The sequence below is a fragment of the Beauveria bassiana genome (genome assembly GCF_000280675.1).
Source record: "Beauveria bassiana ARSEF 2860 unplaced genomic scaffold BBA_S00001, whole genome shotgun sequence".
Classification (NCBI taxonomy): domain Eukaryota; kingdom Fungi; phylum Ascomycota; class Sordariomycetes; order Hypocreales; family Cordycipitaceae; genus Beauveria; species Beauveria bassiana.
Window position 1 is genome coordinate 1,131,644 of NW_007930836.1, and position 18,089 is coordinate 1,149,732.

Sequence of the window (18,089 nt, forward strand, 5' to 3'; positions counted from 1 at the left end):
AGCTGTGATGAGAATAGCGCTTCTTTTAGTCTTGCCCATCACGCTATTCGCAGGGGGTGGTTGCTCACACGTTGCAGGTCAACTGGTGTGGGCATGCAAGCTGGGAACGTCGGTCATGGAAAAACTGACAACTGACAACAAGATGAACCCTCGTTCTCGAAGCAGCTGTCCATAGTTCCGCAAGGGTACAATACACTGCGCCACGGCTTTAATCAGGCTGCCTATTTTGAGGGGAAATGAGCGTCCGGATGCCTTGGTGACCCTTGTTTGGGTTGGTGGAAAAGAACAACAAGCCACCGAAGCTGAGGTTGCCTTGCTCGATAAACTAGCTCGATTAAGCAGCGCCCCGCCGTAGACGAGAAAAGAGGGGATGTGCCGCTAATTTTAGGGCTGCGGCTATTACTTGGTCATGGAATTTCAAGGCCACGGCGATACGGCGTGCGGCGGTGACGGGGCGCCAATTTTATCAAAAGGGGCTTCCGGTGAGTGTTCACTTGAATGTGATAACTCTTAGAGGCTTTGATGCTGCCAAAATCTACAAGACTGGACGCGGCTGGGCAAAGAGGTTGTTGAATGAGACAAGGCGGTGCCGATTCAGCCGAGCCAAACCAAGTTGAGACGGTGCACCTGTCAAATCAGCAAATCAGCAATCACCCGCTTCTATGCGAGCATAAGAAACGGAATAATCCAAAATGTTTGTCATATTTCGCCTTTCAAGTCTGCTCTTTTCGGCTCGCCGCGGGCGTTTTTATCCGCAGGAGACCCGTCGAAACGGGCAGATGATTTTTTCAATTCCCCCCCTTGCTTAATTGGAAGTCGGGCAGCATCGAGCTAGCCCAGCCCCTCTTGGCGACCAATGGCGATGGAATTGGGTAAGCCTCGCTGCACCGGTGTTGGCTCACCTTGACGGATAATCTTATTGGCGGCCCCGCAGGTACGAGCGAGTTTGTTAATAATAAGAGAGAAAGCCGCTCGTTGTTGGTTTGTAATGCAGTATTTAGAACTAGCGGGGATTGATCGGACGCTTTTGATATATTTAGTCGCGGTGCCGTATTATTGGCAAGGCTTCTTGTGCCCCTCCCCCCCCAGACTATAATAGCAGATCTGCATGTATAATACGAGCACGGGAACGTGTACTGCAGGGCCCATGACGGCGATTATTAATTATTTTGGTACGGATTACCGCTGCAAAAAGCAAAGACTCGTTGAAGATGAAGCCTTTGTCCGCAGATCGCTCCCACTTCACGGCCCCCCGCCCCGAAAAGCACCGCAACGTGGTCCACGTTCCATGGCATGACCAGGAGTAGAAAACTTTTGACATCTAATCGCGCGTACCCGACCAATTCCAATTTTCTCGTAGCCAGCATCCTACAAGTGAGCCTGAAAAATACATGTCTTTATAAGTAGTTACACAGTCGCAAGGCGTCGTTGACATGACCGAGTAGGGAACGAGTTCCTCGGGTCGGCCTTGGCTTCCCGGGCCCGACTTCTTTTTCCGTGCCAGGTATTTAGGACGGATTATCAGTACAACAGTACAACCTCAAGCTGGCAGTCAACCTGCATTAGCGGCCCCCGCAAGGCACGGAACCGCCCCGCAGCGGCCATGACCCCCTTGCTCCAGATTTCAAGGCCGCGGACCACTTGGTGTCTCTGGCGATGTGCTAGCGTTGCGAGGGGAATCACAAGGCATTGATTCCATTGGCTTTGTAGAAAGAGGCTGATCCCCAGAGGAGGAAATGATCCTGAGTGAGCTGATCGAGCCGCTCGTGTATGTAGGGTAGGGCATGGGCATGACGACGTGAATCATACCCCACATAAAATGAAGGAGGCCTTGAGGCCCTGTATTTCTTGACCAGATAGTCTGTGGGGTAATTGGCATAAATGATCGAGCCACTTACGAATAATTACTTGACAACAGCGACCCCCCACCTCTGATCGTCTTTTTAGCTTACTGATATACTATTTTTAAGAAAATTAATTTTTAATTCAACATGCATTCGGAAATAAAGTAAATCTCCAACTCGAATTTAGTTGGCTTCCACGCCCTGATTCGTGAATGATCTTGAATAGACATTCGTCACAACAAGCCAGAAGTCAAGTAATGCCCACACCAACTATTCAGAGTTAGGCACAGCAGTTCCATCTCTGCGTAACACGAAACGCTCGCCTCGGGAACCAATTACGTTTACTTGCTCGAACTTTGAGCCAGCGTCTGGTCGATGCCTTTGGTCCTGCCATCGCGAAAATCTTCACCCCTATGAACGGATCAACTTAATTCCTTTGTCAGCTAGATTTCAGCTTGTTGACTGAAATAAACGACTTTGATTGGCTTAGCTGAATCATGATTGATGCCGATCTGCCGAGTTATGAAACTGTTGCCTTCGATGCAAGGCAACCCACCCCCAACCTCACCAAAGATCGGATGACGGGAGAGTACATAGTACCATCCCAGATCCATTGACATCGTACACGACAAACGAGACCGAGTTACACATAGCGCAATCTATCAATCATCCATCATGGCTTACCCAATCGACACTGCAAGTCTCGATTTAATTGCAAAACTACAACTGGAGGATGCAGAGAGCTTGCTCAAAGGAAAACATGCTGCTGGCACCCAGCCAGATGCTGAATATGCAGCTCAATTGCTCAGGGACGAGCTCGAGCAGATCCGCATCTCCATTGCTGACAATGCCATGTGCCGCAGCATTGCTGCAGCAGTGCTGGCGGATAGCGACGCGATTCAATCCAGCCTCGGCGAAGAACAGCAGGCGACTCGCGACAGAGAGTATGCGACACACCTGGACTCGATGAATCTTGATTCGGACGATGTTGACTTGGCGAACATTTTGCCGCACAAATACTCATCGGAGCCGCATATTGACGACGAAATGATTGGGAAACTCGCGATCTTGTTCGTTGATGATGGCGAGTTACCCGGCCATGCTTCGTATGCTGTCCGCGGCGAATCATCGGCACAGGGGGCAAGGGCAGGGAGATACGATACGCGACACTGTGTCAGCTGCGAGGAAGACGTGTCGTACATTGACTCGGTTCGTTGCCCCTGCTCCCATGACTACTGCCGTACTTGTATCGCAGGCCTATTCGAGGCTGCGATAAGTGACGAATCTCTTTTCCCCGCTCGATGCTGTCGTCAAGCCATCCCTCTTGGGTTGAATCAGATCTTCATCCCGGCCGAGCTGGCAGGAAGATATCGTGCAAAGGAGGTCGAATATGACACAGTCAATCGAACATACTGCCACCATTCCTCTTGTTCGACCTTTGTTCCGCCGCAGTTTATTCGAGGTCGTATGGCGGTCTGTGTCAAGTGTCACGGCCGCACGTGCACGGATTGTAAAAGGCCGGACCACCCGGGGGACTGTCTTCCTGATGCAGCCACGTTGGATGTGCTTCGACTAGCAAACGCTCGCGGCTGGCAGCGATGCTCCTCCTGCCATCACGTGGTGGAGCTGAGCACTGGCTGTAACCACATCTGTAAGTTTGGGGAAGGAAAAAGGCGTTTGCCCCAATTAGAAAGGTATTCTGACTCCCATAATAGCTTGTCGCTGTGGTGCTCAATTTTGTTACGTTTGCGGAGAAAAGTGGAAAAGTTGTGGTTGTGAGCAGTGGCATGAAAATAGGCTGCTAGATCGTGCCAATGCCGTTGTAGATCGAGATATGGACCGAGAACTGGATGATGCGGAACGAGCAGTTCGAATGGGACAAGAGCAGCAGAACTTGCGAGACAACCACGAATGTCGACATGAGACTTGGAGAGTGGAGTCGGGCGCCTTTCAGTGCGAGGAATGCCTAGATCATCTTCCTCAGTACATTTATGAATGTGTCAATTGTCGAATTCGGGCTTGTCGAATATGCCGACGCAACCGACTCTGAATTCACTCTTGGTGCGGATCGGACATGGCGATGCAGATCGGACATGGCAATGCAGATCGGACATGGCAATGCAGATGGAGTCGACCAGGATTATTTGTGGAAGCGATCGAAGAGACGGGAAAGTGACATGGTAGAATGTCGGATTTTCCTATTATTCTATGCCCAATGCAATTTTCCCTCGTGTAAAAAGAGGCTCGCAGGCTTCAAGTAGTGTAAAAACCAAACCAATGCCTAAATATGCTGTGTTCCGTACGCCGACTCCAGACACAATTGTGTCAAATGCAGACCAACAACCAACCACCACGAGAAAGCGATGTAACAAACAACGCCATTATGAGAAGAACATTACCGCAATAAACCATACAAGAATTTTGGCTTCACAAACTCTTCACCTTGGTCTGTCAACAACTCACACGTCTTTCATGAGGAGCGTCACCTACTCTTCCATCATGCTCAGCACGTCGAGCTCCGTCTTGACCATTTGCTCAAACTCTTCGCGGCCAATGCCCATGCTGCGGGAGAGCTGAAACAAGCTGCGGATGCTGCGCGAGACGTGCTGCCTGACGCCAAACTCGGATTGCTCCCGCATACCGCCGCCCGCATCGGCGGCCGCGGCGGCCTCGAGCTTGGCGACGGTATGGGAGCCGGTGGATGAGGCGCTCGACTCGGGCCGCGGGTGCTGCAGCAGGATGCGCTCCTCGGAGCTGGTGCTGCGTTCGCGCACGCCGCTGCCGCTGCCATTGTGGTTGGACGGCTGCTTGCAGACAGCCTCCCAGCTCTCGCGGCGCAGCTGCTCGGCGAGCGGGGATAACCCCGTGGCAGGCGGGTCGAGCTGCGCAGCCTGGGCCTCCTCGTCGGGGTCGTGGTTGTCCATGGCAGGCTGGACGTCGTCGTACTGCGCGTAGTAGTCGTCCTCGTCCTTATCCGTCGCCGTAGCGTGGCCGTTGTAGAGGCCGGTGCCCCCGTTGGTGGCAGACGGTGGGGCGGGAGAGCGGTTGTTGGCCGGTGTCCGCGCAGGCGTCGCATCGTAGCGGTCCCAGTACCCATCATCATCATCGTCGTCGTCGTCGTGATTTTGCACAGGAACCGGCGTCAATGACGATTTCGTCACGTCCGTCTTGGCTGCAGCTGTCGTCTCCTGGAAAAGGCGCTCAGCGTCTGGGATTGTCGCGGCGCCGCCAAACCGGGCAAATGGCGTGGGCTTGTCCGCGACGGTGACCTCGCCGATGCGCCAGCCATCGGCGCCGCCGTCCGGGTCGTTGACGCAGTATACGAGCTGAAAGGCCAGCCCCGTCTCGACAAGGGCGACGAGGCACTGCAGGGTCTCGCGGTCGACACGGCGGAAGCGCGTCTCGGCGTCATAGGCCCAGTCGACCTCAACCTCGCCCGACACAGGGTGCGGTTCCAAGGTACTACTGCTCGAGGCAATTAACTCGGTAAGGCGCGGGGCCTTGGCGGTGTCGTAGCAGAGCAGCCGTAGCCAGGGCTCCTGCGAGGCGGAAGAGAGGATCTGCACGCGCTGCCGTAGTATAGGCGCGAGAAAGGGCAGAATGCCCGGTGCCGGGTCCGAGGAGGCGGCCGCGGGAGGTAGGGCAGGGAGAATGGGTGTGAGGAGCGCAGAGAGGTCGGGTGGCGCGACCTGCGTAGCGGCTGTCATGGCGGCTTGTCTGGTGAGGATTTTGCGCTGGAGGTGGGCCGTGAGACTGCGATGGAGGGACGGCGTGAACAACGGAGTGGTCAAGAAGTCGATCTTGAGGAGAGATTCCCTCCGAATATCAATTGAAATGAGTTTTTGATCTCCTGGTTGATGTCACATGTGAAGGGGGCGCCGGGTGGCGTGAAGCATGTCATGCACGATGGTGGCTCGTGGGTAGGAGCGGTTGACGAACAGACGTCTTGCCCAGGTACAGCAAAGCTCGTGCGGGGTAGGCTATTCTGGTATACAGGTCGAGGGGTAGAGGTACAAAGAAGAGGAAGAAGCAAAAGAAAATAGGAGAGAATGAGAGGGCGAGGAGAGGAGAGGAGAAATACTAAAAGAGAGACGAGAGTGGACTTGGAGATTTCCTTGTAGTAATATCTCACGGCACAATGGCCAATTTCAACGGCATTGGAAAGGCCATGGTGGGGGAAGACCCATTCGGCTCGGGGGAGCGGAAGCGTTTTGGCTTACGATGGAGTCGGGATGGTGGGTAGGGTGAAGCGTACAAATGGGTGCTAGATGTCAATTGAAATTGAGCAAAAAATCATTATTGTAGGTCTGCGGGCAAATATTCTTGATATACGGAGTAGTCTTGTTGGCATCGCTACCTCTTTGGGAGCTATTAAGAAAAGGATTGTTACGGTGTCGAGTTGTCTGCGTTGAGCTGCAAGGCAGAAGCCACAGTGAATGAGCCACAGCGCTGGTCTGCTGTGGCTGCATCACCGGAAGCCCATACATATGCTATGTAACATGTGCCAAAGCGCAGTGCACACCCCAAAATTAGAGGCGCGGAAATTACACACCCGTTCCGGATATTGGGGGATGTTGGGACTGCAAAAACTCTTATCGGGACAAGACCAAAAAAAATACGCCCCTTGAATCTCACCTTGACCGGGTCTTGGCTTCGCCTCGTGTCAGCCCGTCACACCACCACGGCTTATTCCAGACTGCCAGTTAGCGTAAGCGCCGATAACGCTGAAAAAAGGTCCCGTGGTTCAACCTCTCGATACAACTTGGCTCGGATGGATCGACAGAGTCGTGAAAGATTTTATGAAGCTGTTGCTTGCAACGGCCTTGACTCAGAGCTACTATTTAGTATGGCTTAGGTCAAGGGAACCGATGGCCAGTGCACAGCCTGTGAAGGAAATTGCCCTCACCTCCGAATCTTCATACAACCATTGGCGACTGGTAATGTCAAGTAGGTATCCTCTCGCGGACAACTGCTGCAATCTGCCGAGACGCGAGACTCGACCATTGGTCGGGAGATACCAGCTGCGGACCAACATCTTGGAACTGATCATGGCCTCTGCGCCCCTGGGAAACACACCCAAAACACAGTTTCGCCAAAGCACGAGATAGAAATTGCTGCCAATTCCATCGCCCAGGATGGCTCTGAATCATCACAGCACGCCTTGCATTCCACGACTGTCCAAAAATCTAGATAAATATCGGCCGGCACGGCCCCACGCCGACACTGGATCCACTCCTTCTTTGTCTTCTCCCAACACTTCGATCCTTTTTTTCTGGGCGGGACCAGGCACTTTCCATCATCTTATCCGTCAAACAACTTGCGGTTTCAATGTTTACAGCTTTCAACAGCAATCTACGCACGAGTCTCGTCTCGTTGCACACATAGGACCTGCCTCAGGAAGCGCAGATTCGATCAAAGCGTCTATTACCCATCAGCGCCGCAGCCCTCTGGGGCCGTCGCGGTTCGATACTAATGCCGCCTGAACGATTAAAAGATGAGGTGCGATGATGACAACCAACACGGGCTGCATCGCAGCTCAACAACCCAGCTTGTACTAAATTTTCTCTCTAGGGAACACGATTCCAGGTCATATCCGCCGGCGCGATAGCAGGTCTCGTCTCCAGGTACGTCATTGATCTGGCCCGCATCCTTACTATGCTGCCATGCCGCTAACAAGACTTGTCTCTAGATTCATCATTGCGCCGCTCGACGTTATAAAAATACGATTACAGCTACAGCCACGACAATTTACGCCGCGACTCGCCGCCAGCCCGCCTGCGACCCTCACCTCCGCGCAAAACACATACCAAGGTACCTTTGCCACCCTACGTCACATCCTGCGCCATGAAGGCGTCACGGCGTTTTGGAAGGGCAACGTGCCCGCCGAGCTCATGTACGTCTGCTACGCCGCCTCGCAGTTCACCGCATACCGTTCCGTCACGCTCCTCCTGCAGAGCAAGCTGCCCATCAAGCTGCCCGACGCCGCCGAGAGCTTCATTTCCGGCGCGACGGCCGGCGCTACCGCCACCGCCATGACCTATCCGCTCGATCTGCTGCGCACGAGATTCGCCGCTCAAGGCACCACAAAAGTCTACCGCGGACTCCTTGGTGCCATCGGATCGATATATAAAGATGAGGGTGCGCGTGGCTTTTTTCGCGGCATCGCGCCAACCCTGGCACAAATTGTGCCCTACATGGGCATCTTCTTCGTGACGTACGAGGGCCTCAAGGTGCGCATAGCCGACATGCAGATGCCCTGGGGCACGGGCGACGCAACGGCCGGCATTGCAGGTAGTATTATTGCCAAGACGGCCGTGTTCCCTCTCGACTTGGTGCGCAAGCGCATACAGGTGCAAGGGCCCACGAGGACGCGATACGTATACAGCGACATTCCAGAATATAAAACGACACTGGGCGCACTTCGCACAATTGTCGCGCGCGAAGGATTTCGTGGGTTGTACAAGGGACTGCCCATCAGCCTCATCAAGGCGGCTCCCGGCAGCGCCGTTACTGTTTGGACATATGAGCGAGCGTTGCATTTCATGATACAGTCCGAAGAACGACAACAAAACGCATATCTGTGATTCGGAGCATTACAGGATTTTAATATCTCGGCACACATTCTTGGTTCCTTTCGCGCATGCGGCATGCACTGCCCATCTACCCTTTAGCCACTTTCTATGATTTGGTATTAGATTTTTAATCACAGGAGTTCAGGCGCACTGGCAAGGTCGACAATTCAGACTTGCGAAAGCACAATGATAGAGTACGGCGTTTTGAAAGAATGAGCCTCCTTTCCTGGTCATTTTCTTTTACTTTCTACGAGTTGTACATGTATGCGACTTCTTTTTCCGCACAATAGATTACCAATCCACTTGTGTGTTTCTCTTTTTAAAATCGAGAAACTAGTCTCACGTCCTTCCGTTGGCTGCATTGACCGCATCGGCCCGTTCCACGCAATCCTCAATGACGTTCCAAAACTTGGCCACGTCTAGCGAGCGCGGTATGCGCACGCCCGGCTGGCCGCGTGGCAGCAATGTGCCCACGGTGCGGCCAGTCTCAGCCTTGCCGTCCCTGGCGTCCTCGAACACGCCGACCGTCACGACGGAGACGTCGAAACGCTCGTCATACCGGGGAGCCTCGCTGCGCTCGGCATCCCAATCGTGGAACGGAATCTCGTCGGGCGTGCCGGTGAGCACGGCGGCAACGGCAAGGGGGTCGTGCAGGGGAGGGCCTTCGGTGATGCCAAACACGTCGCTGCGCAAAAAGCCATCAGTACATGAAACTTGAAGAGCGAGTCTTTGGGGATCAAGGGGGGGGGGGGCTGATGTGGTCCCACTTACGCATAGGTGTTGGCGAAAAAGTAGAGAAGCTCGACGAGCATGGTCCGCAGCGTCGTCTTACCCTTTGTCGCGTCCTCGGCCGTCTTGGCGGCGGCGCCGAAGACGGCCCCCGCCCTCCCATGCAGCAGCATCTCGCGCACCGCAGCCGTCGCCGGCACCTGATGGCTCAGGTCCAGCGGCACGACGGTCGTCTTGCGCGCCAGCACCGGATTGCCAAAGACCTCGGCCGCGGCCTCTGGATCAATGACAATGTTGAATTCCGCCCAGGGCGTGACGTTGCCGATGCGCTCCCTGCCGTCTACTTTGCCGAGCGTCGCCGCGGAGAAGCCGTCGCCGAGCGCGCCGCCCATGATGCTGAGGCCCTTGATGTGCGCGGCGAGGTCCGGGTGCGCGCGGAGCAGCGCGCCGACGTTGGTGAGGGAGCCGGTGGCGACGAGCCAGGCGGTTCCCGGGGGCTGGGCGCGCAGGGCGACGGCCATGGCGTCAATGGCGGGGACGGGCGACGGCGCGACGTCCGGCACGGGCAGGAGGGCGGTGCCGTCGAGGCCCGACTCGCCGTGGATGTCGGGCGCGTGGATGGCGGGCCGCTCGAGGGCCTTGGCGAGGCCGACGTGTAGCGGGATCTCGTGCTGCTTGCCGATGGCGGTGAGGACGGAAGCGGCATTTTGCGTGGTGTTTCTAGAAAAAAGAGTTGTGTATGAGTGTGGTGTGGATGGCAAAAGGCTGGGAGGAAGGGGGGGGGGGGGGGGTTGGTTGTGGTGGGTGAGGCTTACTCTACCGGTGCATTGCCAAAGACGGTGGAGATGCCGAGGAGCTTGAGTCTGGGATGGTAGGCGGCCAGCAGAATGGCAAAGACATCCTGTTATATAACAACAAAAAAGTAGGGTCAGTATCTGGAGGTTTGGATTTCGGCGGTCGTTGAATGGGGTAGCCGGCGTCGGGGGATGGGTAGCATCCCGGGCTGCCGAACGCCGAAATGCACCGGAGTGGACGACATGCCAAAGTGAAGGGGGGGGGTAAATGACAAGCTTACGTCGTGTCCCGGATCGCAATCCAGCCAGAGAGGGATTTGTTCCACCGTCATTGTAGCAATGACCAAAGTTTTGTTGTTGAAGCAAGTAGTGTAATGGGGTACTGGTTACGGATAAACCGGGCTCTCTTTTTAAATCAGGTCCAAGTCTACGCCTCACGTAATATCTCTAAAGCTTCTTCCTTTTCTGTGCAAAGGGAAGCTCGTGAGGGGAAAAGAGAAGAAGAAGAAGAAGAAGAAGAAGAAGAGAAGGAAGGAAGAAAGAAAGAAAGAAAGAGAGGAAGAGTTGGGGGGACCCCACAAGAGGTTTTATATCCGGGGATGTCTTGCGCGACGTGGAGTGGGTGAATGTGTGTGTGTGTCTGTGGAAGAGCCGGAGCTGGCCGGGCATGACGATGCTGGGGAACAAACAGAGGCAGTCAAGTTTCTGGCCTCTGTAGCCTGCCCACGTTATTCTTAGTGTGGGGGGTTCGCGCGCCGCCAAGGCTCACACCAAAAGGCTGGCGCGGATCCGGCTTCGGCGGTGCCCCTTGTTTGCAAAAGCCGGCCCGGCGCGGTCCTGTCTCGGGGGAAGAATGACGATTCAATAACCGGCAGTTAGTATGCATCCGCCAAATATAGATCATTAGTTGTATGCTTATTTTCAAAACGCCTAAAATCACCCTCTAGATAATATTCAGCCTACAATTATAGCCGCCCCCAAACGCCATTCATCCAGGCACCAGTAATAGTTGGCCCTTCCCCGCACGTACGGCGCAAGGAAAAAAAAAATTTCACGATTTCCTTTGCTCCATGACCCTCAGTACATCCGCCGCGCTATTCACATCCCCTTTACGCTTCTTGTTGCGCTTCCTCTTCTTTCCGCCACCGCCGCCACCACCACCACCTTCATCGCCGTCGTCGCCCCACGCAGAGAGCTTAATGTCGTGGTCGTCAAAGTCCTCCTCATCCTCGTAGCGGCTCGTGCCAAAGCCCATATCCAAGTCCTCGGCGTCACGGTTATCGTTTTGCAGCAATTTCTTGCGGCGCGCCTCGTCAGCCTTGGCCTTTTGCGCTGCCTCGTCGTCCGAGGCCTCGTCGTCGTCGTCGTCGCCGCCGCGTGGTCGGAGGGCAGCGGCGCGCTTGATGGCGGCCATCATGGCAGGGTCGGACATGGATGGCGCCTTGGTATCTTGCTCCGAGAGGAGGCTCGTCTTGGAGCCCTTGAAGTAGTTGTTTGGGGCTTTTGGTCGTGGCGGTGGTGGCATCGACCTATCTGGCGTCGGCTTCTCTGCCTCGTCCTTGGTTTTCCCACCTTTGCCTTGGTTGTCAGAGTCGGAGTCCGATTCATCCATGCCAGCAAGGGGGTCGTAGTCGTCTCCAACGTCGTCAAAGATGTCGACATCTTCATCCTCTTCAGTCGCGGGCTCCTGTTTGCGATAGTGTTCTGGCACCTCCATGCCAAGCGGCTTCGCATTCTTGTCTGGCATGAGCAGCCCGTTGTCGGTGTCAGCCGCGTTGCCTCCCGGCTGCACCTTGCGTATCTTGCGCTTCTCGTGTCCATCTGCGTCCACAATAATCATGACCTCGCGACCCTTTCTATCGCGCTCGATGCGCGTCCCGGGCTGCTGCTTGGCACCAATCTTGCGGAAGCGGTCGCCCAGCGCGGGCTCGGCCTGCGCCTTGGCCGCCGCGCGCGCTGCCTTGAACTCGGCCAGAATTTGATCCCGAGTGCGCTTCTTGCCCGGTGCCAGCGCTACGGTAGATAGCTGGCCCCTCTTCTTCCCCGTCTTGTCCTTTTCAATCGCTTGCACCTCTTCGCTTTCGAGCTGATCAAAGGCGTCGTCGACATCGACATCTTCCTCTTTGGTCGCGCCTTCCTCTTCTTTTTTGCCAGAGTAGACGTCTTCGCCTCTTCGCACTCGCTCGAGAAGCTTAAAGTCAAGACCCTTGACCAAGTGGGTGCTCTCCAAATCGCCGCCGGCAATCTCGAACCGTAGTCGTTCGTAGGTTTCCTTGTCGACTTCTTCATTCTTCAGTGACTCTTCTAGCGCTTTGAGCCGCTCAGAGCGATCATCGACAGCTCCAGCAATCTTGGCTTCGCGTTCTTTCGATCGGTCGGTGTAGCCAGCTGCCATCTTAACACCCCGCGGAACCGCAGCCTTGAACTGTTTCGTCGGGTTCGCCTGCTGGTTGCGCTGGGCCATCTGTTTTGCAAAGTCGACCTGGGAACTGCCCATCGCCCGCCTAGCCATTGTCAGTACTAAAATCAGTCCATCGTAGCGCGCGCATCGTTCAGCGTACGGTGTCATTGGGATGCTGGATCTCTGTCGCGACCCCAGAGACGAACCTCCCGAGGAGCCAGCTGCTTGAATAGGTGAGGCATCTTTCTTTTGCGATGCCTTGGCCGAGTTTGCCAGTATCAGCTTCCGAAACTGCTCATTGTTCATCGCGCCGACGGCCGAGGCTTGATGCTGTGTCCGCCGACGTAATTTGACGAGCCAAGGAAAAAGATGCGCTCATGCCACCCGCATTGGTGCGGCCTTGAATGAACGTGCAGTGGGCTGCGGGTGCTAAACGTCACTAAATTCAAGGATTCCAGCGTGCATTGCGCTAAAGACCACTAAAACATCCACTGAAGATGCTCGACTTCCAAAGCAACAGTCACGAGGTTCCGTGTCAGCACCGCGCCGGCCCATCTCCACTTTACGCGATTGTCGTCGCCACAACGCTTCTTCCAGTACTCGCATAACCTTTGCCACTCTCTCTTCGGGGAGGCTAATCCATCATTTTCATATGCTTTGCTCCCGCTTCCGACATCTCGGATTTATTATGCCGCTCATCTCGATTGGTATGCGACGGTAGTCCCGCTCCCGGCGCGCGCGACATTTGCACCATTTGCACCACTTGCTCCATCTCTTCCAGACTATCCAGCTCCAAGCGTCGCAGTGAAAGAAAGCGCCCCTGCGCACGACACCATGGGCAGCGTGCTAGACAAGAATTCCTCTAGCGTGAGGAAGCGCATTGTAAAGCATACCTTCGAAGACGAAACAGGTGAGGAATACGAGGGTAGCAAGTTCAATGGCTTCGGAGACTACTTTCGCCGCAAAAAGATTAAGCTCCAGAACCGTGATGCGAATTTGAGGGCAACTTCAGACAAGCCACAGATTTTCAAGGGTATCGTTGCGCACGTCACTGGTTATACACAACCTCCTCTGCATGTGTAGGTGCCCCCCCTTTCCATCATCCATCATCCGCCTTGGCAGACTGCTCATCGTCAGCAGTCTTCATCGTGACATTGTGCAACATGGCGGCGGATTCTTACAGTACCTTGACTCCAAAACTATGGCGACGCATATAATCGCCTCCACTCTACCACCCAAAAAGAGTGTTGACTTCAGCCGCTATCGCATAGTAAAGCCTGCATGGATCACAGAATCCATCACAGCCGGCAAGCTGCTGCCGTGGGGTGACTACCGCGTGCTCGACGAAGGCCCTCGCCAAAAGGTTCTTAAGCTTGATGACTCCAAAGGACTTTCACAGACCAGCCCAGTGGCGAGACAAGGATACCGGGAACAGACGGAGAACAGCTTTTACACGTCACAGCTACGAGCCTTGGATCCTGCGGGCGGAGGCCGCAGTCAAGCAGTCGAGCATTTTCAGACACCGAGCCGTTCTGTATCGAGCGATGCAAAACTTGCCGAGAGAGGTCTGTCAAGTGCTATAGAATCCAACAACTTTGCAACCCCATCAACGGAGATGGCCATGTCCGATCCAGCAGAATTTGCCCCAGAAGCAGATACGCCGACAAAGACAACCCTCCAGCAAAAAGCTGATTTGGCACAAATCAAACCAGCGCCTCAGGAATTCTCTACGGACATGACACCAGAGGAGCACAATGCCTGGCTGCTGTCTGATCCCCGATTGCGTGAATCATCATGCGCAAATCCAAATTTCTTGACCAAATTTTATGCCGAAAGTCGATTACACCATCTCTCTACTTGGAAAGCCGAGCTCAAATCGTCTATGCAACGTCTTGCAACACAAAAAGGTCTATCAGAACAAAAGTTGAAGATGCCATCTGGCTCGAGGCGTTACATCATGCACGTCGACTTTGACAGTTTTTTCTGCGCAGTGTCACTGAAGAAGTCCCCTGAGCACATTGACAAACCTGCCGCCGTGGCCCACGGCACAGGCAATGGTTCCGAAATCGCCAGCTGCAACTACCCTGCGAGAAGCTTCAACGTGAAGAATGGCATGTGGATGAAGCGCGCCATGGAGCTATGCCCCGAACTCAAGGTTCTACCTTACGACTTTCCCGCATACGAGGCCGCAAGTCGAGCCTTTTACGAGGCCATTATGACAGTTGGAGGAGTGGTACAGAGTGTCAGCATTGATGAAGCTCTGATCGATGCGACAGCTGTCGTTTATCACGCCACTGGATCACAAGGAGTAGGGGTGGAAGGAGGCAGCGTTGAAAGAGAGCAAGAGAGAGTTGAAGCTATGGCTTATGATCTGCGACAGAAGATCAAAGAGCTGACTGGGTGCAATGTATCTGTGGGCATCGGTGGAAATATCCTGCAAGCAAAGGTGGCTCTGCGAAAAGCCAAGCCCGCGGGGCAGTACCATTTGAAGCCAGAGGAGGTTCTCGACTACATCGGTGATCTCAAGGTTGAGCAGCTTCCTGGGGTGTCCTACAGCATTGGAGGCAAGCTCGAAGAATTGGGTATCCGACTGGTCAAGGATCTGCGTCAACTTTCCAAAGAAAAACTTACAGCGGTCCTTGGCCCCAAAACTGGCGAGAAGCTTGCCGAGTATGCTCGGGGCATTGATAGAACTGAAGTCGGCGGACAGCCACCTCGAAAATCAGTGTCGGCTGAAGTCAGCTGGGGCATTCGTTTCGTCACACAACAAGAGGCCGAGGATTTTGTCATCAATCTGTGCGCAGAGCTGGAAAAACGGCTACTTAATGAACAAGTCAAAGGCCGTCATCTCACAGTCAAGATTATGCGCCGTTCGCTGGATGCGCCACTGGATCCTGCCAAACATCTCGGCCATGGGAGGTGCGACACTTTCAATAAGAGTGTGCCATTTGGGGTAGGGATACACGATGCGGTAATCATTGGTAAGGAGGCTGTAGCGGTCTTGCGATCGTACAGGTTCAGTCCGGGTGATTTGCGTGGGCTTGGTGTGCAGATGACCAAGCTTGAGCCAATCAAGCAGGGTATCGCAGCATCTGATGGCAGTCAAAAGAGACTAGAATTCACATCGTTTGTGAATCCAGCCTCGGCAAAAAAGAAGGGCTTGTTCGAGTCGATTGACGACACTGATTCCTTGCAACGGCCTAGGTATGTAGAGAGATCGGGCTCCTTGGATGATCCCATCGCAGACGATCCTCTGACTCCCCGGAAACCGAAAGCACATCCTGCGATGGCGCTGGCCAAGTCGAGAGAGGACGACACAAAGGCAAACACCCCTCTCAACGTTGGAGGGACCCAATTTCTAATTCCAAGCAACATTGACCCAGCTGTCGTGGCAGAACTGCCCAACGACATTTGCAATAGACTGATGGCACAAAGGTCCAAATCCTCCACGCCAAGTGTTGATGCTCAGCCTAAGTCTCGATCAGAGAGCCCGGCAGCCATGGACTTTTTACCCTCACAAGTAGACGCCGAAGTGTTCAACGCGCTTCCGGGAGACATGAAGGCGGAAGTGCTGGCCCAATATGGCCGTAAGCCAGCGGCTCGGATATCCCCAAAGAAGACTACTCAAGTACAAAGGAATCCACCCACCCCTACGAAACGAGGCGGAATTCAGGGATTGATGGGCAAAGCACAGAGGCAGCGAGACGCGCGAGCTGGTGTGGTTCAGACCAACTTCATGACAGGCCAGCCTATTGGCGATGGATTTATGAATGATGTGGAGGAGTTGGACCCTGAATTCCTGGCTGAATTGCCTGCCGACGTGCGAAGCGAAGTTTTGGCGGACCATAGACGCCGGAAGCTGGCGCAGCGATCCGGACTTGACGCGCCCTCGCGACGGCCAGCACACGCAGAAGCATTAGGCGGCGCATTATTACCCGACCGTCAACGACGAATCGAGTTTCCTGCGCGGCCGCCAAAGGTGTCATTTGCCAACTCCGGCGTGAGCTCCACAGGGGAGATTAAAGACTTGCTCGATGCTTGGCACACGGACACGCGCAGCGACGGGCCGCATCGAAGCGACGTGGAGGTATTTGACAAGTACCTGAAGCGGGTGGTGAGCGAGGAGCGCGACATGCAGAAAGCGACGGCGCTGGTCAAGTGGCTGGATGTGCTGGTGGAACAGGATGGCGATGGAGGCGCAGGCCGAGATGCGTGGCGCAAGACAATGAAAGGGGTCCATGCAACTCTGCAAGAGGCGCTGAGGAAGCGCGGTCTAGGGCCTGTGTAACGATTTTATGACTTGATGCCAAGGTACGGATTTTCAAAGGATTGTGGTTTGAAGAGGTTGTATTATTTTGTATATACAGGTGGTTCGGACTCTTGGTCCATCCATATACATGGTTGTTGCGTCTCTTTTCGTATATCTGACTCTCTTTACCCGCAATGATCGCTCGCTTCTATGAAAACAGAACCACGAAGAAATATTAATTGTAAGACCTGAAATCGGTTGGCAATGGTGCCCCTTTCCCTCAGAAGAGCACCACCATGTACATGCTCGTCAGCGCCGCCAGGGCCGCACCGACGCCTTGGCCAGCCCAATTGCGCGACGCCGCCGCCGATATGCGGTACACGTTGAGCTTGAGCTGCCCTCCGCATGCTTGCGTCTTGTTCCCCGCGCAGGGAAAGTTGCACTCGCCGTCGTCGAGCTTCTGCGCGATGCCCGCAATGTTTTGCGCGCACCAGCACTCTCTACCTCTGGTTAGCAAAAGAAAAAAATATTTCCCCATCCATTGGCTTTTTTTTTTTTTTTTTTTTTACAAAAAATGAAATCGCTCCGCTTCCCCCCCAATATCGAGCGAAGCGAGGAAAGTAGAGGAAAAAAAAAAAGGACGTACCGGGACCATTCGACGCCGGCGTAGCGGTACTTGGTATCACCGTCGTGACAGAACTTGAGGCAGGCAGGGACGGTCATGGCGTTGGCCTGGACGAGGCTGGTGCCGTCGGCGAGGGCGCGCGTGCCGGCGGAGCCTGGGGTGAGGGTGGTTTCATTGTAGCAGCCGTAGTAGGTGTAGGTGCGAGTGTCGTCGGTGTAGACGCGGACCTGGGCGTTGCCGTCGTCGGCGGCGGCGGCAAGGCGGCTCAGGGGCGCGGCGAAGAGGAGGATGTGATGGGGCTTCATTGAGCTGGCAGTTGGTGACGTGGAAGTTGCGTGAGGTTCGGGTGAGGGGGGTGAGTTTGATGATGTGTTATCGCATGCGACTTAGATGATCAAAAGGGGTTCTTTTTCTGGTTCATGAAGGAGTGAGGTTGGGAGTGAGATTCTGCGAGAGTTTTTGGAAGCTGAGGGTCTGAGCCCGATTCGATTTGTTAGCGCTTTGCTCGCGACAAAGCCATGCTGCGACGCTCGGCTATTTTTTAGATGATTATATTTGCGCCTTGTTGTACTCTCTAGTTAGAACTCGAAGGAGAAGGGCGGCATTTGACGATAGCGTTGCGCCTATTTTCGGTCTCTTGCTCCAGAAGACGATGCGCTGCTGGCATTGAGGATCGAAGCGCACGGCGAGTGTTGCTCGAATGAGGCATTCATCTCCACCACGCACGGCAGACCTGTAATAATATAAAGTACTTGTGCTGTTGGATTGATGCACTTCTTCTTTTCTTGCACACTAGATTTTGTTTCTCAAGCACTCCTTACTTGCACATCGATCCGGGTATCATTCTCAAACGGTGCGGTGCGAGTTATTAGTGC

At 54.4% G+C, this 18,089-nt stretch overlaps 7 protein-coding genes across 7 annotated transcripts; 3 read left to right on the top strand and 4 right to left on the bottom strand.

Moving 5' to 3' along the window:
* Positions 1-2,519: 2,519 nt before the first annotated feature.
* On the top strand, positions 2,520-3,814 carry BBA_00370 (IBR finger domain protein; the record flags this gene model as incomplete). The annotated part of the gene is made up of 2 exons (XM_008595467.1): positions 2,520-3,053; positions 3,671-3,814. The coding sequence occupies 2 exons, from the start codon at positions 2,520-2,522 to the stop codon at positions 3,812-3,814; spliced, it is 678 nt and encodes a 225-aa protein (XP_008593689.1).
* A 516-nt stretch (positions 3,815-4,330) lies between these two features.
* BBA_00371 (uncharacterized protein) lies at positions 4,331-5,551 on the bottom strand (the record flags this gene model as incomplete). Its single annotated transcript, XM_008595468.1, has 1 exon — positions 4,331-5,551. The coding sequence occupies one exon, from the start codon at positions 5,549-5,551 to the stop codon at positions 4,331-4,333; it is 1,221 nt and encodes a 406-aa protein (XP_008593690.1).
* Positions 5,552-7,316: 1,765 nt separating this feature from the next.
* On the top strand, positions 7,317-8,428 carry BBA_00372 (Mitochondrial carrier protein; the record flags this gene model as incomplete). The annotated part of the gene is made up of 3 exons (XM_008595469.1): positions 7,317-7,343; positions 7,416-7,468; positions 7,534-8,428. The coding sequence occupies 3 exons, from the start codon at positions 7,317-7,319 to the stop codon at positions 8,426-8,428; spliced, it is 975 nt and encodes a 324-aa protein (XP_008593691.1).
* A 327-nt stretch (positions 8,429-8,755) lies between these two features.
* Positions 8,756-10,271, bottom strand: BBA_00373 (inosine-uridine preferring nucleoside hydrolase; the record flags this gene model as incomplete). Its single annotated transcript, XM_008595470.1, has 4 exons — positions 8,756-9,101; positions 9,188-9,865; positions 9,961-10,046; positions 10,221-10,271. The coding sequence occupies 4 exons, from the start codon at positions 10,269-10,271 to the stop codon at positions 8,756-8,758; spliced, it is 1,161 nt and encodes a 386-aa protein (XP_008593692.1).
* Positions 10,272-10,990: 719 nt separating this feature from the next.
* BBA_00374 (uncharacterized protein) lies at positions 10,991-12,646 on the bottom strand (the record flags this gene model as incomplete). The annotated part of the gene is made up of 2 exons (XM_008595471.1): positions 10,991-12,443; positions 12,501-12,646. The coding sequence occupies 2 exons, from the start codon at positions 12,644-12,646 to the stop codon at positions 10,991-10,993; spliced, it is 1,599 nt and encodes a 532-aa protein (XP_008593693.1).
* A 528-nt stretch (positions 12,647-13,174) lies between these two features.
* BBA_00375 (impB/mucB/samB family protein) lies at positions 13,175-16,628 on the top strand (the record flags this gene model as incomplete). The annotated part of the gene is made up of 2 exons (XM_008595472.1): positions 13,175-13,419; positions 13,481-16,628. The coding sequence occupies 2 exons, from the start codon at positions 13,175-13,177 to the stop codon at positions 16,626-16,628; spliced, it is 3,393 nt and encodes a 1,130-aa protein (XP_008593694.1).
* Positions 16,629-16,869: 241 nt separating this feature from the next.
* BBA_00376 (WSC domain-containing protein) lies at positions 16,870-17,519 on the bottom strand (the record flags this gene model as incomplete). Its single annotated transcript, XM_008595473.1, has 2 exons — positions 16,870-17,089; positions 17,236-17,519. The coding sequence occupies 2 exons, from the start codon at positions 17,517-17,519 to the stop codon at positions 16,870-16,872; spliced, it is 504 nt and encodes a 167-aa protein (XP_008593695.1).
* Between the last annotated feature and the right edge of the window lie 570 nt (positions 17,520-18,089).